The sequence below is a fragment of the Aptenodytes patagonicus genome, chromosome 31, assembly GCF_965638725.1.
Source record: "Aptenodytes patagonicus chromosome 31, bAptPat1.pri.cur, whole genome shotgun sequence".
Taxonomy (NCBI): domain Eukaryota; kingdom Metazoa; phylum Chordata; class Aves; order Sphenisciformes; family Spheniscidae; genus Aptenodytes; species Aptenodytes patagonicus.
In genome coordinates this window covers 264,177-288,704 of record NC_134979.1, presented here as the reverse complement: position 1 = coordinate 288,704, position 24,528 = coordinate 264,177, and the positions used below count along the sequence as shown (strand labels likewise).

At 61.7% G+C, this 24,528-nt stretch overlaps 1 protein-coding gene across 1 annotated transcript in view; it reads left to right on the top strand.

The window, feature by feature from the left end:
- The first annotated feature begins 1,696 nt into the window (after positions 1–1,696).
- Positions 1,697–24,528, top strand: part of LOC143171777 (tenascin-X-like) — a 63,625-nt gene continuing 40,793 nt past the window's right edge. The window contains 16 exon segments of the mRNA XM_076360857.1: positions 1,697–1,707; positions 3,249–3,451; positions 4,139–4,366; positions 5,931–6,043; positions 6,871–7,024; positions 8,156–8,279; positions 8,409–9,133; positions 9,211–9,300; positions 10,224–10,517; positions 15,953–16,246; positions 16,946–17,254; positions 18,206–18,499; positions 20,475–20,768; positions 21,468–21,776; positions 22,753–23,046; positions 24,003–24,296. Of these exon segments, the coding sequence (XP_076216972.1) occupies positions 1,697–1,707; positions 3,249–3,451; positions 4,139–4,366; positions 5,931–6,043; positions 6,871–7,024; positions 8,156–8,279; positions 8,409–9,133; positions 9,211–9,300; positions 10,224–10,517; positions 15,953–16,246; positions 16,946–17,254; positions 18,206–18,499; positions 20,475–20,768; positions 21,468–21,776; positions 22,753–23,046; positions 24,003–24,296 (4,030 nt within the window).

Genomic DNA, 24,528 nt, shown 5'->3' with positions numbered 1-24,528 from the left:
GCTCCCCCCCCCCCAGCCCCACACATGCCCCACGTGTGCCCCCCAGCCCCACACGTGCCCTATGTCCTCCAGCCCCACACTTGCCCCCCCCAGCCCCACACGTACCCTCTCAACCCCACACGTCCCTGTGCTTCCCCAGCCCCACACATGCCCCCCAGCCTCACCACCCCACACGTGCCCCGCCAGCCCCACACGTGTCGGGCCCGCCTGACCCGCGGACGATGAGCAAAACACCAGCCGTTGCCAAGGAGCCCGGGCGTCCGGTCCCCCCCAGCTCTGCCCCACACCCCTGGCCCCACGGGACCCAGGCGGCTGGGCCCCCACCCCCTCCCTGACCCTGCCAGACCTCGTGGCGAACCCACGTGCCCCCCCCCCCCCTTCCCCCCCCCCCCCCCCGCCTCTTAGGGGACCCAGGCGGCCGGGCCCCCCAGGTCACCACCACCCCCCACACCCCGCACCCCGTTGTCCTCAGGCGACCCAGGCGGCCGGGACCCCCCTGCCCCACATTATCCCCCCCCAGCCTTCTGGGGGACCCACGTGTCCGGGTGACCCCTGACTCCCCCGTAGTGGACCCAGGCGTCCGGCCGAGTTCCCCCCCCCCCCCCGCCCCCATGTCCTGCAGCAACAACAGCTGGGGGGGGTGGGGAGGCCAGGCTGAGTCACGGCCCCACCCAGCCCCACCTGTGACTTGGCCCCACGGCGCAGCTCCATGACTCGACCCCACGACTCGGCCCTGCAGCCCCATGGCGGGGCCCCACGGCGCAGCCCCACTCACCCACGGCTCCACTGTCTCACGGCACGGCCCCACTGACCCACGGGCACAGCCCCACAGCTCAGCCCTGCAGCCCCATAGCGTGGCCCTGCAGCCCCACGGTGCAGCCCCACTCACCCACGGCACCACTGACCCATGGAACAGCCCCACGGCTTGGCCCTGCGGCCCCACAGCACAGCCCCACGGCGCAGCCCCACTGACCCATGGCCCCACTGACCCATAGCCCCACAGCCCCACTGACCCATAGCTCGGCCCTGCAGCCCCACAGCCCCACAGTGCAGCTCCATTGACCCACGGCTCCACTGACCCATGGCACAGCCCCACAGCTCAGCCCCATGGCTTGGCCCCATGGTGCAAACTCACGGCCAGCTCCATGACTCGGCCCTGCAGTCCCACAGCCCCACAGCATGGCCCCGCAGCCCCACTGACCCACGGCACCGCTGACCCACGGCACAGCCCCATAGCTCAGCCCCACAGCCAGCCCCATGGCACTGACCCATGGCCTGGCCCCACAGCCCAACAGCACAGGTGGCACCGTGGTTACTGGGAGCACTGGCAGCTGTGGGGCAGGCTGTGCTGTGTTACTGGTGTTACTGGTGTTACTGGGAGCGGTGTCGTGTCCGTCCGTCCCCCCCCCCCCCCCCTCTGGCAGCTGGACCCCACATCTGGCTGCTCCCGCCCAGATGTTTGGTTACCGCGGCGACCGCCACCCCATAAACACATGGGGGGGAGGGAGGCCCGCCCGGACGCCTGGGCCCTCTGTGACCCGCGGGGGGGTGTGGGGCCCGGACGCCTGGGACCCCTGGGGGAGGGGCTGTGGGGCAGGACTTGGGGGGCCCGTGTGCCTGGGTCCCCTATGGGGGGGCTGTGGGGCAGGGTGTGGGGCCCGGACGCCTGGGTCCCCTGAAGCTCATGGGGTGGGAGATGTGGGGCAGGTGCGTGGGATGTAGCTCCGCCCCCTGGCCACGCCCCCGGCCACGGCCCCCCCCCCCCCCCCGACCTGACCCCACCCCACCCCGCAGCGGAGCCGCAGGGACGGCTCTGGGACGGGAGGTACTGGGTTTATTGGGGCTGCCGGAGTTACTGGGGTGACTGGAATTGCTGCTGGTGCTGCAGTGACTGGAACTGCTGGAGTCACTGGGCTTACTGGGGTCACTGGAGTCAGCGGGGTTACTGGGCTTACTGGGGTGACTGGAGCTGCTGGTGTCGCTGGTGTTACTGGTGCTACTGGAGGTGACTGGAATCGCTCGCGTTACTGGTGGTGTCGCTGTTGCTAGAGTTACTGGGGTGACTGGAGTTACAGGGATTACTGGAGTTGCTGGAGCTGCTGTTGTCGCTGGAGGTGACTGGAGTTGCTGGTGCTGGAGTTAGTGATGTTACTGGAGTTGCTGCTGGAGGTGACTGGAGTTGCTGGAGTTACTGGTGTTACTGGAAGTGACTGGAGTTGCTGGTGCTGGAGTTACTGGTGTTACTGGAGTTGCTGCATATGCTGGAGGTGACTGGAGTTGCTGGTGCTGGAGTAACTGGTGACGGGGTGACTGGAGTTACTGGGCTTGCTGGTGCTATTGGAGTTACTGGTGTTACTGGAGATGGGGTGACTGGAGTTACTGGTGCTACTGGAGTTACTGGTGTTACTGGAGACGGGGTGACTGGAGTTACTGGTGCTACTGGAGTTGTTGCTGGGGTTGCTGCTGTTACTGCTGTTACTGGTGTTGCTGGTGTGAGTTGCTGGAGGTGCTGGTGTTACTGCTGTTACTGGAGACTGGGGGTTACTGGAGTTACTGGTGTTGCTGGAGTTGCTGGAGAGTGGGGCTACTGGGAGGCTGCTGGGGGGTTACTGGTGTTACTGGGGACTGGAGGGATGAAGCTACTGCAATTAGTGAGAACTGGGGGGTTACTGGGGGTTGCCGGGGGTTACTGGGGTAATTGGGTGCATTGGTGCCAGGGCCACACAAGGGTTGTGGGTCGGTGTCGTGAGTCACAGTGACCGTGTGTCCCCTGTAGGTGTCCCCATGTCCCCATGGGTGTCCCTGTGTCCCCTGTGTGTCCCTGCCATGATGCCCCTGTGTCCCCTGGCTGTCCCCCGTGGGTGTCCATGTGTCCCCACTGATGTCCCCTGTGGGTGTCTGTGTGTCCCCGACGGCTGTCCGTGTGTCCCCCATGATGTCTGTGTGTCCCCGGGTGCCCCCGTGGGTGTCCGGGTGTCCCCATCAATGTCCCCCACGGGTGTCCCTGTGTCCCCTGTGTGTCCCTTCATGATGTCCGTGTGTCCCCTGGGTGTCCCCCACGGGTGTCCGGGTGTCCCCTGGGTGTCCCTGTGGGTGTCCCCTGTGTGCCCCCCACGGGTGTCCCTGGGTCCCCTGGGTGTCCCCTATGGGTGTCCGTGTGTCCCTGTTGATGTCCCGTATGGGTGTCTGAGTGTCCCCACGGATGTCCCCAGGTATCCCCACAGGTGCCATCCGTCCCCTCCCCGCAGGACCATGACCCCGGGGCTGCCCCTGCTGCTGCTGGCGCTGGCGTTGCGGGGGGGGATGGGGACCCCCCCCGGACCCCCCCCGGCTCCCCCCTGTGGGGCGGCGGCGCTGGTGGCCATCCTGGGGCGCCTGCAGGAGCTGGAGGGACAAGTGCGGGCGCTGCAGGGACAGTGCGGGGACAACCAGGGACCCCAGGCTGGCACTGGTATGTGGGGGGACATGTGGGGGGACATGGGGGAGATGTGGGGGGACATGGGGGGATGGGGGGGGACACGGGGACATGAGGAACATGTGGGGGGACATGGGGGACATATGGGGGGACATGTGGGGGACGTGTGGGGGGATATGGAGGGACATGGAGTGACATTGGGACATGGGACATAGAGGGGACATGAAGGTTGTGGGGACTTGGGGGGACATGGGGCATATGGGGGACGTGGAGGGACATGTGGGACATGTGGAGGGATATAGAGGGATATGAGGCATTTGAAGGGACGTGGGGGGACACGAGGGTCACGGAGACATGGGGGGCAGGGTGGGGACATGGGGCAGATGGAGGACGGGGACATGGGGACTTGGGGGCGATATGGAGGGACAAGGGGGATATAAGGGGACATGGGGGGACATCGGGACACGGAGCATATGGGGGGACATTGGGGGAAATGTGGGGGGACATGAGGGTCATGGGGACATTGGGGGACATGGGGGTGACATGGGGGGATGTGGGGGGACATGGGGACATTGGGACGTAGGGCATTTGGGGGGACATGTGGGGGCCATGGAGGGCCATGGGGGAACATGGGGGCATATGGGGGACATTGGGGGGACATGGGGGTGGCACGTAGGGGGCCAGGGGGGCCTTGTCACCCCCGTGTCCCTCCCGTCCCCGCAGGACGCACGCTGGCTCGGGAGCTCTGCGCCCCCCCCGCCGGGGACGGCTGCGGCTGCCCCTCCCCCCCCGTCCCTCCCCCCGCCCCCCCCCACCCCCCCTGTCCCCTCGGCTGCAGCGACCAAGGACGATGTCGGGGGGGTCGCTGCCGCTGCTTCCCCGGCTTCACCGGCCCTCACTGCGCCACCCCCGCCTGTCCCCCCGGCCGCGGCGGGCCCCGCTGCGCCCTCGGTATGTCCCCGAGTGTCGCCACCCGTCCCCAAGGGTCCCTGAGCGTCCCCAGTCCTCCCCCAATGTCCCTATCCCAGCGTTCCCAGGGCCCCCCCCACCTCCTTCCTCGTCCATAGTGGGAGTGGGCCCTGATGCCACCTCGGTATGTCCCCAAACGTCCTCAAGTGGCCCCAGTGCTTCCCCGGTGTCCCCAGGGGTCCCTCCAGTGTCCCCATCCCAGTGCTCCCAGTGCCCCCCCCCCCACCTCCCCAGCCATAGTGGGCCCTGATGCCACCTCAGTATTTCCCCACCTGTCCCCAAATGTCCCCAAGTGTCCCCCAGTGCTTCTCTGGTGCTCCCCACCGCTCCCAGTGTCCCCCAGTGTCCCCATCCCAGTGCTCCCAATGCCCCCACTCCTGTCCCCCCCCAGCCATAGGGGACCCTGATGCCACCTTGGTATGTCCCCCAGTGCTCTGCCAGTCCTCCCAGTGTCCCCCAGTGCCCTGTCCCTGGGTGTCCCTGTGGTGTCCCTGTCCTGTGGGTGCCCCATATCCTGCTGTCCCCCATGGCTTGGGTGGCCTTGTTCCTGGGGTGTCCCCTCCATGTCCCCATGGCGACCCCATCCTGTGGTGTCCCCATCCTGTGGTGTCCCCATGGTGTCTCAAGCGTGTCCTGTCCCGTGATGTCCCCAGAGTGTCCCCAGCCCACGGGTGCCCCATCCTGTGGTGTCCCCAGGGTGTCCCAGTCCCCTGGTATCACCAGGGTGTCCCCATCCCATGGGTGCCCTGTCCTGTGGTGTCCTTGTGGTGTCCCCAGGTTGTCCCCATCCCATGGGTACCCCATCCCGTGGTGTCCCCATGGTGTCTTGAGGGTGTCCCTGTCCTGTGGTGTCCCCATCCCTGTCCTGTGATGTCCCCAGAGTATCCCCGTTCCATGGGTGCCCTGTCCCCATGGCGTCCCCATCCCATGGGCCCTGTCCCATGGTGTCCCCATCCCATGCCCTATCCCATGGTGTCCCCATTGTGTCTTGGGGATGTCCCTATCCTGTGGCGTCCCCAGAGTGTCCCCATGCCATGGGTGCCCCATCCTATGGTGTTCCCTGAGGTGTCCCTGTCCCATGGTGTCCCCAGGACACCCCAGGGTGTCCCCATCCCATGGGTGTCCTGTCCTGTGATGTCCCCAGGGTGTCCCAGTCCCATAAGTGCCCCATCCCGTGGTGTCCCCATCCCATGGTGTCCCCAGGGTGTCCCCATCCCATGGGTGTTCTGTCCTGTGATGTCCCCAGCGTGTCCCCATCCCATGGGTGCCCCATCCCGTGGTGTCCCCATCCCGTGGTGTCCCCAGGGTGTCCCCATGCCATGGTGTCCCCCAGGGTGTCCCCATCCCATGGTGTTCCCAGGGTGTCCCTATCCTATGGGTGCTCCATCCCGTGGTGTCCCCAGGGTGTCCCCATCCCATGGTGTCCCCCGGGGTGCCCCTGTCCCATGGTGTACCTATGGTGTACCCATCCCAGGGTATCCGCATCCCATGGTGCCCCAAAGTGTGCCTGTGGGTGGCACCCACTGATGGGACCGTGTCCCCGCAGATATCCCCTCGGTGACACCACGCTTGGCCACCCGCAACCAGACGTCCTTCCGTGTGACCTGGCCCCGTCCCTCTGTGCTGGTGGATGGCTACCAGGTGGCCCTTATCCCCCTGGTGAGCTGGGGACGGGGACAGGAGTGGGGGCAGGTCCCCAGTGCTATGGTGGCCCCAGTGTGGTGGCCCCAACGTAGCCTTCATCCCCAGGATGAGGTGGCATCTGTGGCTACCCACTGTTGCCCCTCTGGGGGACACCATAAGTGTGTCCCTATGGTGGCCCCAGCATGTCCCCAATGTGCCTGTTGTCCCCAGAGCAAACCAGTGGTCAGGCCAGCTCCTGCTGCCTAACTTGGGTATGGGGACATCGCCCCAGTGTGTCCCTTGTCCCCAGGATGAGCCGTGGTGGTGTCATCCATCTGCTGCCTGGCTTAGGGATGGGTCCCCCCATGGTGTCCCCCCATGGTGTCCCCAATGTGTCTCCAATGCATCCCTTGTCCCCAGGATAAGCCAGCAGCTGTGGCCACCCTCCTGCTACCTGGCTTGGGGACAGAGATGTGTCCCCAGCATGGTGTCCCCAGTGTCCCCAACATGTCCCCTGTCCCCAGGATGAGCCACCTGCCTGCAGCCCTGCTTAGGGACCAGGACATGTTCCCACTGTGGTGTCCCCAATATGTCCCCAGTGTGTCCCCAACATTTCCCCTAGCCCCAGGACAAGCCATGAGCTGCAGCCACCCTGCCTGGCTCAAGGATGAGGAGGTGTCCTCACCACACTGTCCCCAGTGTGTCCCTCCTTAGCTGTCCCCAGTGCGTCCCCAGTGTGTCCCCAAGATGTCCCCCAGCCCTGGGAGAAGCTCTTGGCTGTGGTCACCTATCTGCTGCCTGACTCAGGGCCGGGTCCCACCGTGGTGTCCCCAGTGTGTCCTTGGCATGTCCCTTGTTCCCAGGACGAGCCAGCAGCGATGACCACACATGAGCTGCCTGGCTCCGCTGTCACCTTTGAGGTGACAGGGCTGGCACCCGGCCACGCCTTCGAGCTCTTCATCCAGGCCCAGCGGGAGCAGCACCTCGGGGCGCCCAGCACCCTGCGCGTCCGCACCCGTACGTGTCACCCGCTCAGCGCAGGGACTGCGAGGGGACGGGCAACAGGGATGGGGACACCGCAGGGATGGTAATGGGCATGAGCATGGGGACAGGGATGGGGACAACATGGGGATGGCAACGGGTATGGGCATGGGGACAGGCATGGGGATGGCACAGGGACGGGGTTGGGGATGGTGACGGTATGGTCATGGGTGTGAGGACAGGGATGGGGATGACATGGGCATGGGGACAGCATGGATAGTGTGGGGACAGGGATGGGGACAGGGTTGGCATGGGCATGGGGACAGGGGTGGCATGGGGACAGGGATGGCACGGGCATGGGGATGGCATGGGGATGGCACAAGGATGGGGACAGCATGGGCACAGGCATGGTGACAGGGACAACATGGGGATGGTGACTGGGCAACACATGGATGGGGACACCATGGGGATGAGGATGGCATGGGGACAGGGCCACCACAGGGCCAGGCATGGGGACAGGGATGATGCAAGCATGGGGATGAGGACAGCATGGACATGGGGACAGGGACGGGATGGGGACAAGCATGTGGATGGCACAGGCATGGGGACAGGGACAGGGATGGGGATGTCAGGGCCACAGGGATGGGGATGGGGACTGGCATGGGGACAGGGACTGGGATGGGCATGGGGACAAGGACGGTGCCTGAAGCCTCTGTCTGTCCCCACGTGTCCATGTGTCCCCATGGCTCTGTGGGCCCCCATGCGTCTGTCTGTCCTGGTGGGTCTGTGTGTCACCAGTCTGTCCCTGTGGGTCCGTGAGTCCCCTTGGGCCCATCTACCTGCGTCTACCCCCGTGTGTCCCCATGGGTCCATGTGTCCCCGTGGCTCCACGTGTCCCCACATCTCCTGGTGCTTCCCCATGCATCCCTCTGTTGCCTGGGCCCGGATGTCCCCAGTCTGTCCCCGTCAGTCCATCTGTCCCAGTCTGTGCCCATGAGTCTGGGTGTCCCCAGTCTATCCCCGTGGGTGTCCCCAGTCTGTCCCTATGTTGTCCCCATCCCTTCCCGTGTCCATCCATCCCTGTGTCCCTCCTGTGGGTCCCTGGGCTCTGGCAGACGGGGACTTTTGGGGATGAGTTGATGACCCTGGTCCCCTTTGCTCTCGCAGTGCTTGTTCAGACTCTGCCCACCCATGGGGGGTCCCCAGGGTCGCCTCAGGGTTCCCTGGGGTCCCCGGCATCACCAGTGGCCCCAGCATCACCATCAGCCCGAGGGTCTCCGGCATCCCCAAGGTCCCCAGTGTCACCAGCATCCCTGGGGTCACCAGGGTCCCTGGGATCACCGGCATCACCAGTGTCACCGGATGCATCCTTGGGGTCATCAGGGTCTTTGGGGTCACCAGCTTCCCCAGCATCTCCAAGGTTTCCAGCATCCCCAGTAACTCGAGGGTCCCCAGGGTCCCCAGCATCCCCGAGGTCCCCAGTGTCACCAGTGTCCCCGGCATCACCAGTGTCCCCAGAATCCCCGGGGTCAGCAGTGTCCCCAAGGTCACCAGAGGCACCAGTATCCCCAGTGTCCCCCAGGTCACCTGCATCTCCACGGTCCCCAGCATCACCACAGTCCCCTGTATCACGTCCATCTCCATGGTCCCCAGTGTCCCCAGCATCCCCAGTGCTCCCGGGTGGCCCATCCCTGCATGACCTGGGGGCCAAGCTCTCCTCCTACAATGGCTCCTTGCTGCAGCGCCTGGAGAGCCACCTCCGGGCTACGAACTTCCCCCTCCGGGGCAACCAAACGGTGCCGGCGGTGGCCCGTGCCATCCTCTCTTACCTTCTACGCCGCAGCCCAGCCCCGTTGCGTCACCAGCTCCTCCGCCAGATCCCCCATCCCAAGCCCCAGTTGATGCCGGGGGCTGCCGGTGAGGCTCTGGTGGACCTGGATGGGCTGCGGGGCCACGCAGAGACTGTGGTGATCCGTTACCGGCTCCTGGAAGAGCCGGAGGGGGCCGAGGGGGAGCTACAGGTGCCAGGGGACACGGCGGTGGCCCGGGTGCCAGGGCTGGTGCCAGGGGCCATGTACCGGGTGGAGGTGCACGGCGTGGTGCGGGGGCACGTCTCCAAGTCCTACACATTCCTGGTGACGGCAGGTGGGTGATGGGGATGGAGATGGGGACAACATTGCATGGGGACATCCCATAACCGCCCACTCCTCTTTTGGGTGCAGGGGTAGGTGGCACCGATGAGCCCCCGCTGGACTGGGAGCGTGTGTATGAGATGGAGTTGACTGAGCCCCAAGGTGCCGTAGCCAAAGCAGGTACCATTGGGTGGTCCATGGCAGCACTGGGAGGGACCCGGCTGTTCAGGCTCAACTGCTTTTGATAGACAAGTTGGGGTTGGATGGATGGATGGGTGGTTGGATGGTGGGTGGATGGGTGGGTGGGTGGTTGGATGGTTGGATGGATGGATGGGTGGATGGTTGGATGGTGGTTGGATGGATGGGTGGTTGGATGGTGGATGGATGGGTGGGTGGGTGGGTGGATGGTTGGATGGATGAGTGGGTGGATGGATGGTGGTTGGATGGATGGGTGGGTGGATGGATGGATGGGTGGGTGGTTGGATGGGTGGATGGTTGGATGGTGGTTGGATGGATGGTTGGATGGATGGGTGGGTGGATGGTTGGATGGATGGTTGGATGGATGGGTGGCTCATGGTTGGATAGCTAGGTGGGTGGATGGATGGATAATTGGATGGGTGGAAAGATGGATGGTTGAATGGATGTGTGGATGGATGGGAGGATGGATGGACAATGGTTTGATGGATGGAAGGTTAGATAGACAGGTGTGTGGATGGGTGGTGGATGGATGGGTGGAAGGACGGATGGAAGGTTGGATGGATGGGTGGGAGGGTGGATAGGTGGATTCAAAGGCTGATGTAAGGAAAAGTAAATGGAAAAACCGGTCATTGAATGGATGGAAGCCTGGATTCTTGAATGGAGAAATGAGTGGACAGACAGATAACTGGACTGATGGATGGAACAACAGACAAAGAACAGAATGAATGGACGATTGGATGGATGGGTGGACACCCAGTTGGATCAACAGGAGGATGGGTGGATGGTTGGGTGCTTGGACTGATGGGTGCATGATTAGACAGGTAGGTGGCTGGACAGATGGTTCAGCAGAAGGATGCATGGGTGGGTGTATCTTCATGTTCTGCTTTGTGCCATGTCCATTGCAGTGCCGGCCCCACCGTCAGAGGAACCACCACCCCGGCCCCACCTGGGCGGGCTCACGGTCTCCCATGTCACCCCTGGCTCCGTCCAGCTGGAGTGGAGTGTCCTCGAGGGCACCTTTGACTCCTTCACGGTGCAGTACAGGGATGCGCAAGGCCAACCTCAGGCACTTGCAGTTGATGGCGGGTCCCGCATGGTGACCGTGCCTGGGCTGTTGCCATCCCGGCGCTACAAGTTCAACCTGTATGGGGTGTGGGGTCGGAAACGGGTTGGTCTTATCTCCACTGATGCCATCACAGGTGAGGGCATCTCTCGGCCCTGTCTGTGTCCTCTGCGGGTGCTGGGTTTGGAGCAAGTCAGGAGCCCTGGCAGGTCGTTTGACCTTGAGGGATATGGGAAGAGCATCTGGCCCTTGATTTGGTGGTGGGCGTGGGGGCATGCAAGGTCAGAGGGATGGAGGGATGTTTGTATGGAAGGGTGGATGATTGGATGAGTGTGTGGGTGGATGATTGGATGGTGGGTGGGTGGATGGTTGGGATTGGATGGGTGGATGGATGATGGATGGATGGTGATGGGTAGATGGATGGATGGATGGTTGGGATTGAATGGGTGGATGATGGATGGGTGGTTGGGATTGGATGGATGGATGATGGATGGGTGGCTGGAAAAATGGTTGGGTGGACTGATTGATGGCTGGATAGATGAATGGCTGGAAGCACGGACAGGTGGAAGCATGGGTGGTTGGATGAATAATCGGACTGTTTAATGAATGAACGGATGGATGGTTGCATGGATAGTTGGGTTCATGGATCCATGGACTGATGTGAGGGAGAAGGGTCACGGAGAGGTGACGGGTGACTGGATGGAAGGAAGCATGGATGGGTGGGAAGAAACATGGATGGATAGATGGATGGTTAGATGGATGGAAGGACATGTTTCTGGCAGGCTGGCTTCCTGAGTTTCCGGAAGTTTATTCCGGACAAAGGGATAATTGGATGAATGAGTGGATAGGTGCACGAACAGCTGGAGGAATGGGAAATGGGTGGAAGGGTGCATGATTGGGTGAGTTGACTGATGGGTGGGTGATTAGCTGGATGAAGGGACAGGCAAATAGACGGATAGATGGATGGGTGGGTGGATGGATGGATGTACAGACGGAGAGATGTCTCTCCCCAGTCTGTCCTGCAATGAGCTGTCCCTGTTGCAGCCCCAGCCCCACCAAAGGAGGAACCACTGACCCAGCCCCGCCTGGGCGAGCTCACGGCCTCCCGGGTCGCCCCCGACTCCATCCAGCTGGAGTGGAGCGTCCCCGAGGGCACCTTTGACTCCTTCACGGTGCAGTACAAGGATGCACAGGGCCAGCCCCAGGTGCTGCCCGTGGACGGTGGTTCGCGCACGGTGAGCGTGCCTGGGCTGTCGCCGTCCCGGCGCTACAAGTTCAACCTGTACGGGGTGTGGGGTCGGAAGCGCCTGGGCCCCGTCTCTACCGACGCCGTCACAGGTGAGGGGTTCTGTGGGCCCCATCTGTGTCCCCTGTGGGCCCTGGGTTTGTTGTGGGGCTGGAGCCCGTTGAGTGGGAACATCTCTTAGACATTGAGTTGGGGAGGGATGTAGGGAAGGGCACGTGCAAGGTCGGAGAGTGGAATGGAGGGATGGAGGAGGGATGGAGGGATGGATGTTGAAGGGAATGGACCTGGGAAAGGAAGGATAAGTAGCTGGATGAAGGGAATTGTGTTCCCAACTCTGGTTGAGTGGGAGGAGAGGTGGGTGGGTGGGTGGGTGGGTGGACCAGTGGAGGCTGCATGGATGGCAGGGCAGACGGGTGGGAGGACAGACGGGCGGATGGTGAAAGAGATTGATGGATGGATGAATGCTCTAGCTGAGGAACAAATTTGCCAGCGGATGGCTGGCGAGGCTGGCATTACGAATGGTGGGGTGGGTGGCAGCGGGGAGGAATGGGTGTTGGTCTGGACAACTGGATTGCTGTTTGGATGGTTGAATTTGCGGGCGGGTGGATGGAAAATGGTGCTTGGAGCAAGGGGTGACGGGATGGCTGGAAGCATGGATGGATGGAGAGGTAAAACAGCCGGTTGGACGGATGCGCGGTTGGATGGTTGGCGGAGTTTACTGGAGGGAGGTTGGGAGGGCGGGAGGGAGGGATGCTCCCCTGTGTGCTCTACGTTGTGCCTCTCCATGGCAGCCTCATCCCCGCCATCGGAGGAACCGCCATCAGAGGAGCCACCATCCCAGCCGATCCTGGGCGAGCTCACGGCCTCCCGGGTCGCCCCCGACTCCGTCCAGCTGGAGTGGAGCGTCCCCGAGGGCACCTTTGACTCCTTCACGGTGCAGTACAGGGATGCACAGGGCCAGCCCCAGGTGCTGCCCGTGGACGGTGGTTCGCGCACGGTGAGCGTGCCTGGGCTGTCGCCGTCCCGGCGCTACAAGTTCAACCTGTACGGGGTGTGGGGTCGGAAGCGCCTGGGCCCCGTCTCCACCGACGCCGTCACAGGTGAGTGGGTCTGTGGGACCACCCGTGCCCTTGGTGGCGCTGGGTTTGGAGTGTGTCAGGAGCTGGGGCAGGGCCCGTTCAAGATCTTTGGCCCATCTGGGAAAGGGGAACTTCTCTTGGGTGTTGACCGGGGGCTGGATGGGGGGACGGGTGCAGGCAGGGTTGAAGGCAGTAAGGGAGGGGGAGAGAGAGGGACGCCTGGAGGGAGGCAGTGATGGGGGTTCGGGTGGTGGGATGAGTGTGTGGCTCGTTGGGTGAGGAGGTGGTTGGATGTTTGGATGGATGGGTGGATGTTTGGATGGATGTTTGGATGTTTGGATGTTTGGCTGGCTGGCTGGTTGCTGGTGGGTGGTTGGTGAATAGGTTGATTGGATGGATAGATGATTGAACGGCTGGTTGCCTGGCTAGCTGTGTGTTTTGATGGACGATGGGTGATCGGATGGTTGGGTAGAGGAATGGGTTCAAGGACCGCTGGATGGAATAGTGCCTGGAAAAATGGTTGATTGGAGGGATGGAAGGAGGGATGGTTGGACGGAGAAATGGCGGGAGAGAAGGTTGCGTGGAGAGCTTGTCAAAAGGATTGGTGGTTGGATGAAAGGCATGTCGAGGACATGGATGAACGAAGGGATGACGACATGGGTGACCAAAAACCTGCCTTAAGGAGTAGATAGATTGTTTGGGTGATGTGGCTGATGGTTGGATGATGAGAGGGATGAATGGACAGGCAGGTGTAGAGTGGAAGGCTGCATGTGTGGGTGGCTGGAAGGCTGGTGGGTGGAAGGGTGTTAGGGATGGATGGAAGGAGCCGGGGGGTGGATGCTTGGGGGAACTGACACCTGGAGGGATGATTAGTCGAACGTATGCGTGGATGGAGAGACAGATGGTTGGGTAGAAAAATGGATGGATGGATGGATGGATGGACGGACACTTTGATGTTTATGCCCTGCATTGTGCCCTGTCTGTAGCAGCTGCAGCCGAGCCTGAGGAGGAACCACCGACCCAGCCCCGCCTGGGCGAGCTCACAGCCTCCCGGGTCGCCCCCGACTCCATCCAGCTGGAGTGGAGCGTCCCCGAGGGCACCTTTGACTCCTTCACGGTGCAGTACAGGGATGCACAGGGCCAGCCCCAGGTGCTGCCCGTGGATGGTGGTTCGCGCACGGTGAGCGTGCCTGGGCTGTCGCCGTCCCGGCGCTACAAGTTCAACCTGTACGGGGTGTGGGGTCGGAAGCGCCTGGGCCCCGTCTCCACCGACGTCGTCACAGGTGAGGGGTTCTGTGGGCCCCGTCTGTGTCCCCTGTGGGCCCTGGGTGTGTTGTGGGGCTGGAGCCCGTTGAGTGGGAACATCTCTTAGACATTGAGTTGGGGAGGGATGTAGGGAAGGGCACGTGCAAGGTCGGAGAGTGGAATGGAGGGATGGAGGAGGGATGGAGGGATGGATGTTGAAGGGAATGGACCTGGGAAAGGAAGGATAAGTAGCTGGATGAAGGGAATTGTGTTCCCAACTCTGGTTGAGTGGGAGGAGAGGTGGGTGGGTGGGTGGGTGGGTGGATGGACCAGTGGAGGCTGCATGGATGGCAGGGCAGACGGGGGGGAGGACAGACGGGCGGATGGTGAAAGAGATTGATGGATGGATGAATGCTCTAGCTGAGGAACAAATTTGCCAGCGGATGGCTGGCGAGGCTGGCATTACGAATGGTGGGGTGGGTGGCAGCGGGGAGGAATGGGTGTTGGTCTGGACAACTGGATTGCTGTTTGGATGGTTGAATTTGCGGGCGGGTGGATGGAAAATGGTGCTTGGAGCAAGGGGTGACGGGATGGCTGGAAGCATGGATGGATGGAGAGGTAAAACAGCTGGTTGGACGGATGCGCGGTTGGATGGTTGGCGGAGTTTACTGGAGGGAGGTTGGGAGGGCGGGAGGGAGGGATGCTCCCCTGTGTGCTCTACGTTGTGCCTCTCCATGGCAGCCTCATCCCCGCCATCGGAGGAACCGCCATCAGAGGAGCCACCATCCCAGCCGATCCTGGGCGAGCTCACGGCCTCCCGGGTCGCCCCCGACTCCGTCCAGCTGGAGTGGAGCGTCCCCGAGGGCACCTTTGACTCCTTCACGGTGCAGTACAGGGATGCACAGGGCCAGCCCCAGGTGCTGCCCGTGGACGGTGGTTCGCGCACGGTGAGCGTGCCTGGGCTGTCGCCGTCCCGGCGCTACAAGTTCAACCTGTACGGGGTGTGGGGTCGGAAGCGCCTGGGCCCCGTCTCCACCGACGCCGTCACAGGTGAGTGGGTCTGTGGGACCACCCGTGCCCTTGGTGGCGCTGGGTTTGGAGTGTGTCAGGAGCTGGGGCAGGGCCCGTTCAAGATCTTTGGCCCATCTGGGAAAGGGGAACTTCTCTTGGGTGTTGACCGGGGGCTGGATGGGGGGACGGGTGCAGGCAGGGTTGAAGGCAGTAAGGGAGGGGGAGAGAGAGGGACGCCTGGAGGGAGGCAGTGATGGGGGTTCGGGTGGTGGGATGAGTGTGTGGCTCGTTGGGTGAGGAGGTGGTTGGATGTTTGGATGGATGTTTGGATGTTTGGATGTTTGGCTGGCTGGCTGGTTGCTGGTGGGTGGTTGGTGAATAGGTTGATTGGATGGATAGATGATTGAACGGCTGGTTGCCTGGCTAGCTGTGTGTTTTGATGGACGATGGGTGATCGGATGGTTGGGTAGAGGAATGGGTTCAAGGACCGCTGGATGGAATAGTGCCTGGAAAAATGGTTGATTGGAGGGATGGAAGGAGGGATGGTTGGACGGAGAAATGGCGGGAGAGAAGGTTGCGTGGAGAGCTTGTCAAAAGGATTGGTGGTTGGATGAAAGGCATGTCGAGGACATGGATGAACGAAGGGATGACGACATGGGTGACCAAAAACCTGCCTTAAGGAGTAGATAGATTGTTTGGGTGATGTGGCTGATGGTTGGATGATGAGAGGGATGAATGGACAGGCAGGTGTAGAGTGGAAGGCTGCATGTGTGGGTGGCTGGAAGGCTGGTGGGTGGAAGGGTGTTAGGGATGGATGGAAGGAGCGGGGGGTGGATGGTTGGGGGAACTGACACCTGGAGGGATGATTAGTCGAACGTATGCGTGGATGGAGAGACGGATGGTTGGGTAGAAAAATGGATGGATGGATGGATGGATGGATGGACGGACACTTTGATGTTTATGCCCTGCATTGTGCCCTGTCTGTAGCAGCTGCAGCCGAGCCTGAGGAGGAACCACCGACCCAGCCCCGCCTGGGCGAGCTCACAGCCTCCCGGGTCGCCCCCGACTCCATCCAGCTGGAGTGGAGCGTCCCCGAGGGCACCTTTGACTCCTTCACGGTGCAGTACAGGGATGCACAGGGCCAGCCCCAGGTGCTGCCCGTGGACGGTGGTTCGCGCACGGTGAGCGTGCCTGGGCTGTCGCCGTCCCGGCGCTACAAGTTCAACCTGTACGGGGTGTGGGGTCGGAAGCGCCTGGGCCCCGTCTCCACCGACGCCGTCACAGGTGAGGGGTTCTGTGGGCCCCGTCTGTGTCCCCTGTGGGCCCTGGGTTTGTTGTGGGGCTGGAGCCCGTTGAGTGGGAACATCTCTTAGACATTGAGTTGGGGAGGGATGTAGGGAAGGGCACGTGCAAGGTCGGAGAGTGGAATGGAGGGATGGAGGAGGGATGGAGGGATGGATGTTGAAGGGAATGGACCTGGGAAAGGAAGGATAAGTAGCTGGATGAAGGGAATTGTGTTCCCAACTCTGGTTGAGTGGGAGGAGAGGTGGGTGGGTGGGTGGGTGGGTGGACCAGTGGAGGCTGCATGGATGGCAGGGCAGACGGGTGGGAGGACAGACGGGCGGATGGTGAAAGAGATTGATGGATGGATGAATGCTCTAGCTGAGGAACAAATTTGCCAGCGGATGGCTGGCGAGGCTGGCATTACGAATGGTGGGGTGGGTGGCAGCGGGGAGGAATGGGTGTTGGTCTGGACAACTGGATTGCTGTTTGGATGGTTGAATTTGCGGGCGGGTGGATGGAAAATGGTGCTTGGAGCAAGGGGTGACGGGATGGCTGGAAGCATGGATGGATGGAGAGGTAAAACAGCCGGTTGGACGGATGCGCGGTTGGATGGTTGGCGGAGTTTACTGGAGGGAGGTTGGGAGGGCGGGAGGGAGGGATGCTCCCCTGTGTGCTCTACGTTGTGCCTCTCCATGGCAGCCTCATCCCCGCCATCGGAGGAACCGCCATCAGAGGAGCCACCATCCCAGCCGATCCTGGGCGAGCTCACGGCCTCCCGGGTCGCCCCCGACTCCGTCCAGCTGGAGTGGAGCGTCCCCGAGGGCACCTTTGACTCCTTCACGGTGCAGTACAGGGATGCACAGGGCCAGCCCCAGGTGCTGCCCGTGGACGGTGGTTCGCGCACGGTGAGCGTGCCTGGGCTGTCGCCGTCCCGGCGCTACAAGTTCAACCTGTACGGGGTGTGGGGTCGGAAGCGCCTGGGCCCCGTCTCCACCGACGCCGTCACAGGTGAGTGGGTCTGTGGGACCACCCGTGCCCTTGGTGGCGCTGGGTTTGGAGTGTGTCAGGAGCTGGGGCAGGGCCCGTTCAAGATCTTTGGCCCATCTGGGAAAGGGGAACTTCTCTTGGGTGTTGACCGGGGGCTGGATGGGGGGACGGGTGCAGGCAGGGTTGAAGGCAGTAAGGGAGGGGGAGAGAGAGGGACGCCTGGAGGGAGGCAGTGATGGGGGTTCGGGTGGTGGGATGAGTGTGTGGCTCGTTGGGTGAGGAGGTGGTTGGATGTTTGGATGGATGTTTGGATGTTTGGATGTTTGGCTGGCTGGCTGGTTGCTGGTGGGTGGTTGGTGAATAGGTTGATTGGATGGATAGATGATTGAACGGCTGGTTGCCTGGCTAGCTGTGTGTTTTGATGGACGATGGGTGATCGGATGGTTGGGTAGAGGAATGGGTTCAAGGACCGCTGGATGGAATAGTGCCTGGAAAAATGGTTGATTGGAGGGATGGAAGGAGGGATGGTTGGACGGAGAAATGGCGGGAGAGAAGGTTGCGTGGAGAGCTTGTCAAAAGGATTGGTGGTTGGATGAAAGGCATGTCGAGGACATGGATGAACGAAGGGATGACGACATGGGTGACCAAAAACCTGCCTTAAGGAGTAGATAGATTGTTTGGGTGATGTGGCTGATGGTTGGATGATGAGAGGGATGAATGGACAGGCAGGTGTAGAGTGGAAGGCTGCATGTGTGGGTGGCTGGAAGGCTGGTGGGTGGAAGGGTGTTAGGGATGGATGGAAGGAGCGGGGGGTGGATGGTTGGGGGAACTGACACCTGGAGGGATGATTAGTCGAACGTATGCGTGGATGGAGAGATGGATGGTTGGGTAGAAAAATGGATGGATGGATGGATGGATGGATGGACGGACACTTTGATGTTTATGCCCTGCATTGTGCCCTGTCTGTAGCAGCTGCAGCCGAGCCTGAGGAGGAACCACCGACCCAGCCCCGCCTGGGCGAGCTCACAGCCTCCCGGGTCGCCCCCGACTCCATCCAGCTGGAGTGGAGCGTCCCCGAGGGCACCTTTGACTCCTTCACGGTGCAGTACAGGGATGCACAGGGCCAGCCCCAGGTGCTGCCCGTGGACGGTGGTTCGCGCACGGTGAGCGTGCCTGGGCTGTCGCCGTCCCGGCGCTACAAGTTCAACCTGTACGGGGTGTGGGGTCGGAAGCGCCTGGGCCCCGTCTCCACCGACGCCGTCACAGGTGAGGGGTTCTGTGGGCCCCGTCTGTGTCCCCTGTGGGCCCTGGGTTTGTTGTGGGGCTGGAGCCCGTTGAGTGGGAACATCTCTTAGACATTGAGTTGGGGAGGGATGTAGGGAAGGGCACGTGCAAGGTCGGAGAGTGGAATGGAGGGATGGAGGAGGGATGGAGGGATGGATGTTGAAGGGAATGGACCTGGGAAAGGAAGGATAAGTAGCTGGATGAAGGGAATTGTGTTCCCAACTCTGGTTGAGTGGGAGGAGAGGTGGGTGGGTGGGTGGGTGGGTGGACCAGTGGAGGCTGCATGGATGGCAGGGCAGACGGGTGGGAGGACAGACGGGCGGATGGTGAAAGAGATTGATGGATGGATGAATGCTCTAGCTGAGGAACAAATTTGCCAGCGGATGGCTGGCGAGGCTGGCATTACGAATGGTGGGGTGGGTGGCAGCGGGGAGGAATGGGTGTTGGTCTGGACAACTGGATTGCTGTTTGGATGGTTGAATTTGTGGGCGGGTGGATGGAAAATGGTGCTTGGAGCAAGGGGTGACGGGATGGCTGGAAGCATGGATGGATGGAGAGGTAAAACAGCCGGTTGGACGGATGCGCGGTTGGATGGTTGGCGGAGTTTACTGGAGGGAGGTTGGGAGGGCGGGAGGGAGGGATGCTCCCCTGTGTGCTCTACGTTGTGCCTCTCCATGGCAGCCTCATCCCCGCCATCGGAGGAACCGCCATCAGAGGAGCCACCATCCCAGCCGATCCTGGGCGAGCTCACGGCCTCCCGGGTCGCCCCCGACTCCGTCCAGCTGGAGTGGAGCGTCCCCGAGGGCACCTTTGACTCCTTCACGGTGCAGTACAGGGATGCACAGGGCCAGCCCCAGGTGCTGCCCGTGGACGGTGGTTCGCGCACGGTGAGCGTGCCTGGGCTGTCGCCGTCCCGGCGCTACAAGTTCAACCTGTACGGGGTGTGGGGTCGGAAGCGCCTGGGCCCCGTCTCCACCGACGCCGTCACAGGTGAGTGGGTCTGTGGGACCACCCGTGCCCTTGGTGGCGCTGGGTTTGGAGTGTGTCAGGAGCTGGGGCAGGGCCCGTTCAAGATCTTTGGCCCATCTGGGAAAGGGGAACTTCTCTTGGGTGTTGACCGGGGGCTGGATGGGGGGACGGGTGCAGGCAGGGTTGAAGGCAGTAAGGGAGGGGGAGAGAGAGGGACGCCTGGAGGGAGGCAGTGATGGGGGTTCGGGTGGTGGGATGAGTGTGTGGCTCGTTGGGTGAGGAGGTGGTTGGATGTTTGGATGGATGGGTGGATGTTTGGATGGATGTTTGGATGTTTGGATGTTTGGCTGGCTGGCTGGTTGCTGGTGGGTGGTTGGTGAATAGGTTGATTGGATGGATAGATGATTGAACGGCTGGTTGCCTGGCTAGCTGTGTGTTTTGATGGACGATGGGTGATCGGATGGTTGGGTAGAGGAATGGGTTCAAGGACCGCTGGATGGAATAGTGCCTGGAAAAATGGTTGATTGGAGGGATGGAAGGAGGGATGGTTGGACGGAGAAATGGCGGGAGAGAAGGTTGCGTGGAGAGCTTGTCAAAAGGATTGGTGGTTGGATGAAAGGCATGTCGAGGACATGGATGAAGGAAGGGATGACGACATGGGTGACCAAAAACCTGCCTTAAGGAGTAGATAGATTGTTTGGGTGATGTGGCTGATGGTTGGATGATGAGAGGGATGAATGGACAGGCAGGTGTAGAGTGGAAGGCTGCATGTGTGGGTGGCTGGAAGGCTGGTGGGTGGAAGGGTGTTAGGGATGGATGGAAGGAGCGGGGGGTGGATGGTTGGGGGAACTGACACCTGGAGGGATGATTAGTCGAACGTATGCGTGGATGGAGAGACGGATGGTTGGGTAGAAAAATGGATGGATGGATGGATGGATGGACAGACACTTTGATGTTTATGCCCTGCATTGTGCCCTGTCTGTTGCAGCTGCAGCCGAGCCTGAGGAGGAACCACCGACCCAGCCCCGCCTGGGCGAGCTCACGGCCTCCCGGGTCGCCCCCGACTCCATCCAGCTGGAGTGGAGCGTCCCCGAGGGCACCTTTGACTCCTTCACGGTGCAGTACAGGGATGCACAGGGCCAGCCCCAGGTGCTGCCCGTGGACGGTGGTTCGCGCACGGTGAGCGTGCCTGGGCTGTCGCCGTCCCGGCGCTACAAGTTCAACCTGTACGGGGTGTGGGGTCGGAAGCGCCTGGGCCCCGTCTCCACCGACGCCGTCACAGGTGAGGGGTTCTGTGGGCCCCGTCTGTGTCCCCTGTGGGCCCTGGGTTTGTTGTGGGGCTGGAGCCCGTTGAGTGGGAACATCTCTTAGACATTGAGTTGGGGAGGGATGTAGGGAAGGGCACGTGCAAGGTCGGAGAGTGGAATGGAGGGATGGAGGAGGGATGGAGGGATGGATGTTGAAGGGAATGGACCTGGGAAAGGAAGGATAAGTAGCTGGATGAAGGGAATTGTGTTCCCAACTCTGGTTGAGTGGGAGGAGAGGTGGGTGGGTGGGTGGGTGGATGGATCAGTGGAGGCTGCATGGATGGCAGGGCAGACGGGTGGGAGGACAGACGGGCGGATGGTGAAAGAGATTGATGGATGGATGAATGCTCTAGCTGAGGAACAAATTTGCCAGCGGATGGCTGGCGAGGCTGGCATTACGAATGGTGGGGTGGGTGGCAGCGGGGAGGAATGGGTGTTGGTCTGGACAACTGGATTGCTGTTTGGATGGTTGAATTTGCGGGCGGGTGGATGGAAAATGGTGCTTGGAGCAAGGGGTGACGGGATGGCTGGAAGCATGGATGGATGGAGAGGTAAAACAGCCGGTTGGACGGATGCGCGGTTGGATGGTTGGCGGAGTTTACTGGAGGGAGGTTGGGAGGGCGGGAGGGAGGGATGCTCCCCTGTGTGCTCTACGTTGTGCCTCTCCATGGCAGCCTCATCCCCGCCATCGGAGGAACCGCCATCAGAGGAGCCACCATCCCAGCCGATCCTGGGCGAGCTCACGGCCTCCCGGGTCGCCCCCGACTCCGTCCAGCTGGAGTGGAGCGTCCCCGAGGGCACCTTTGACTCCTTCACGGTGCAGTACAGGGATGCACAGGGCCAGCCCCAGGTGCTGCCCGTGGACGGTGGTTCGCGCACGGTGAGCGTGCCTGGGCTGTCGCCGTCCCGGCGCTACAAGTTCAACCTGTACGGGGTGTGGGGTCGGAAGCGCCTGGGCCCCGTCTCCACCGACGCCGTCACAGGTGAGTGGGTCTGTGGGACCACCCGTGCCCTTGGTGGCGCTGGGTTTGGAGTGTGTCAGGAGCTGGGGCAGGGCCCGTTCAAGATCTTTGGCCCATCTGGGAAAGGGGAACTTCTCTTGGGTGTTGACCGGGGGCTGGATGGGGGGACGGGTGCAGGCAGGGTTGAAGGCAGTAAGGGAGGGGGAGAGAGAGGGACGCCTGGAGGGAGGCAGTGATGGGGGTTCGGGTGGTGGGATGAGTGTGTGGCTCGTTGGGTGAGGAGGTGGTTGGATGTTTGGATGGATGGGTGGATGTTTGGATGGATGTTTGGATGTTTGGATGTTTGGCTGGCTGGCTGGTTGCTGGTGGGTGGTTGGTGAATAGGTTGATTGGATGGATAGATGATTGAACGGCTGGTTGCCTGGCTAGCTGTGTGTTTTGATGGACGATGGGTGATTGGATGGTTGGGTAGAGGAATGGGTTCAAGGACCGCTGGATGGAATAGTGCCTGGAAAAATGGTTGATTGGAGGGATGGAAGGAGGGATGGTTGGACGGAGAAATGGCGGGAGAGAAGGTTGCGTGGAGAGCTTGTCAAAAGGATTGGTGGTTGGATGAAAGGCATGTCGAGGACATGGATGAACGAAGGGATGACGACATGGGTGACCAAAAACCTGCCTTAAGGAGTAGATAGATTGTTTGGGTGATGTGGCTGATGGTTGGATGATGAGAGGGATGAATGGACAGGCAGGTGTAGAGTGGAAGGCTGCATGTGTGGGTGGCTGGAAGGCTGGTGGGTGGAAGGGTGTTAGGGATGGATGGAAGGAGCCGGGGGGTGGATGCTTGGGGGAACTGACACCTGGAGGGATGATTAGTCGAACGTATGCGTGGATGGAGAGACGGATGGTTGGGTAGAAAAATGGATGGATGGATGGATGGATGGATGGATGGACAGACACTTTGATGTTTATGCCCTGCATTGTGCCCTGTCTGTTGCAGCTGCAGCCGAGCCTGAGGAGGAACCACCGACCCAGCCCCGCCTGGGCGAGCTCACGGCCTCCCGGGTCGCCCCCGACTCCATCCAGCTGGAGTGGAGCGTCCCCGAGGGCACCTTTGACTCCTTCACGGTGCAGTACAGGGATGCACAGGGCCAGCCCCAGGTGCTGCCCGTGGACGGTGGTTCGCGCACGGTGAGCGTGCCTGGGCTGTCGCCGTCCCGGCGCTACAAGTTCAACCTGTACGGGGTGTGGGGTCGGAAGCGCCTGGGCCCCGTCTCCACCGACGCCGTCACAGGTGAGTGGGTCTGTGGGACCACCCGTGCCCTTGGTGGCGCTGGGTTTGGAGTGTGTCAGGAGCTGGGGCAGGGCCCGTTCAAGATCTTTGGCCCATCTGGGAAAGGGGAACTTCTCTTGGGTGTTGACCGGGGGCTGGATGGGGGGACGGGTGCAGGCAGGGTTGAAGGCAGTAAGGGAGGGGGAGAGAGAGGGACGCCTGGAGGGAGGCAGTGATGGGGGTTCGGGTGGTGGGATGAGTGTGTGGCTCGTTGGGTGAGGAGGTGGTTGGATGTTTGGATGGATGTTTGGATGTTTGGCTGGCTGGCTGGTTGCTGGTGGGTGGTTGGTGAATAGGTTGATTGGATGGATAGGTGATTGAACGGCTGGTTGCCTGGCTAGCTGTGTGTTTTGATGGACGATGGGTGATCGGATGGTTGGGTAGAGGAATGGGTTCAAGGACCGCTGGATGGAATAGTGCCTGGAAAAATGGTTGATTGGAGGGATGGAAGGAGGGATGGTTGGACGGAGAAATGGTGGGAGAGAAGGTTGCGTGGAGAGCTTGTCAAAAGGATTGGTGGTTGGATGAAAGGCATGTCGAGGACATGGATGAATGAAGGGATGACGACATGGGTGACCAAAAACCTGCCTTAAGGAGTAGATAGATTGTTTGGGTGATGTGGCTGATGGTTGGATGATGAGAGGGATGAATGGACAGGCAGGTGTAGAGTGGAAGGCTGCATGTGTGGGTGGCTGGAAGGCTGGTGGGTGGAAGGGTGTTAGGGATGGATGGAAGGAGCCGGGGGGTGGATGCTTGGGGGAACTGATACCTGGAGGGATGATTAGTCGAACGTATGCGTGGATGGAGAGACGGATGGTTGGGTAGAAAAATGGATGGATGGATGGATGGATGGATGGATGGATGGATGGACAGACACTTTGATGTTTATGCCCTGCATTGTGCCCTGTCTGTTGCAGCTGCAGCCGAGCCTGAGGAGGAACCACCGACCCAGCCCCGCCTGGGCGAGCTCACGGCCTCCCGGGTCGCCCCCGACTCCATCCAGCTGGAGTGGAGCGTCCCCGAGGGCACCTTTGACTCCTTCACGGTGCAGTACAGGGATGCACAGGGCCAGCCCCAGGTGCTGCCCGTGGACGGTGGTTCGCGCACGGTGAGCGTGCCTGGGCTGTCGCCGTCCCGGCGCTACAAGTTCAACCTGTACGGGGTGTGGGGTCGGAAGCGCCTGGGCCCCGTCTCCACCGACGCCGTCACAGGTGAGGGGTTCTGTGGGCCCCGTCTGTGTCCCCTGTGGGCCCTGGGTTTGTTGTGGGGCTGGAGCCCGTTGAGTGGGAACATCTCTTAGACATTGAGTTGGGGAGGGATGTAGGGAAGGGCACGTGCAAGGTCGGAGAGTGGAATGGAGGGATGGAGGAGGGATGGAGGGATGGATGTTGAAGGGAATGGACCTGGGAAAGGAAGGATAAGTAGCTGGATGAAGGGAATTGT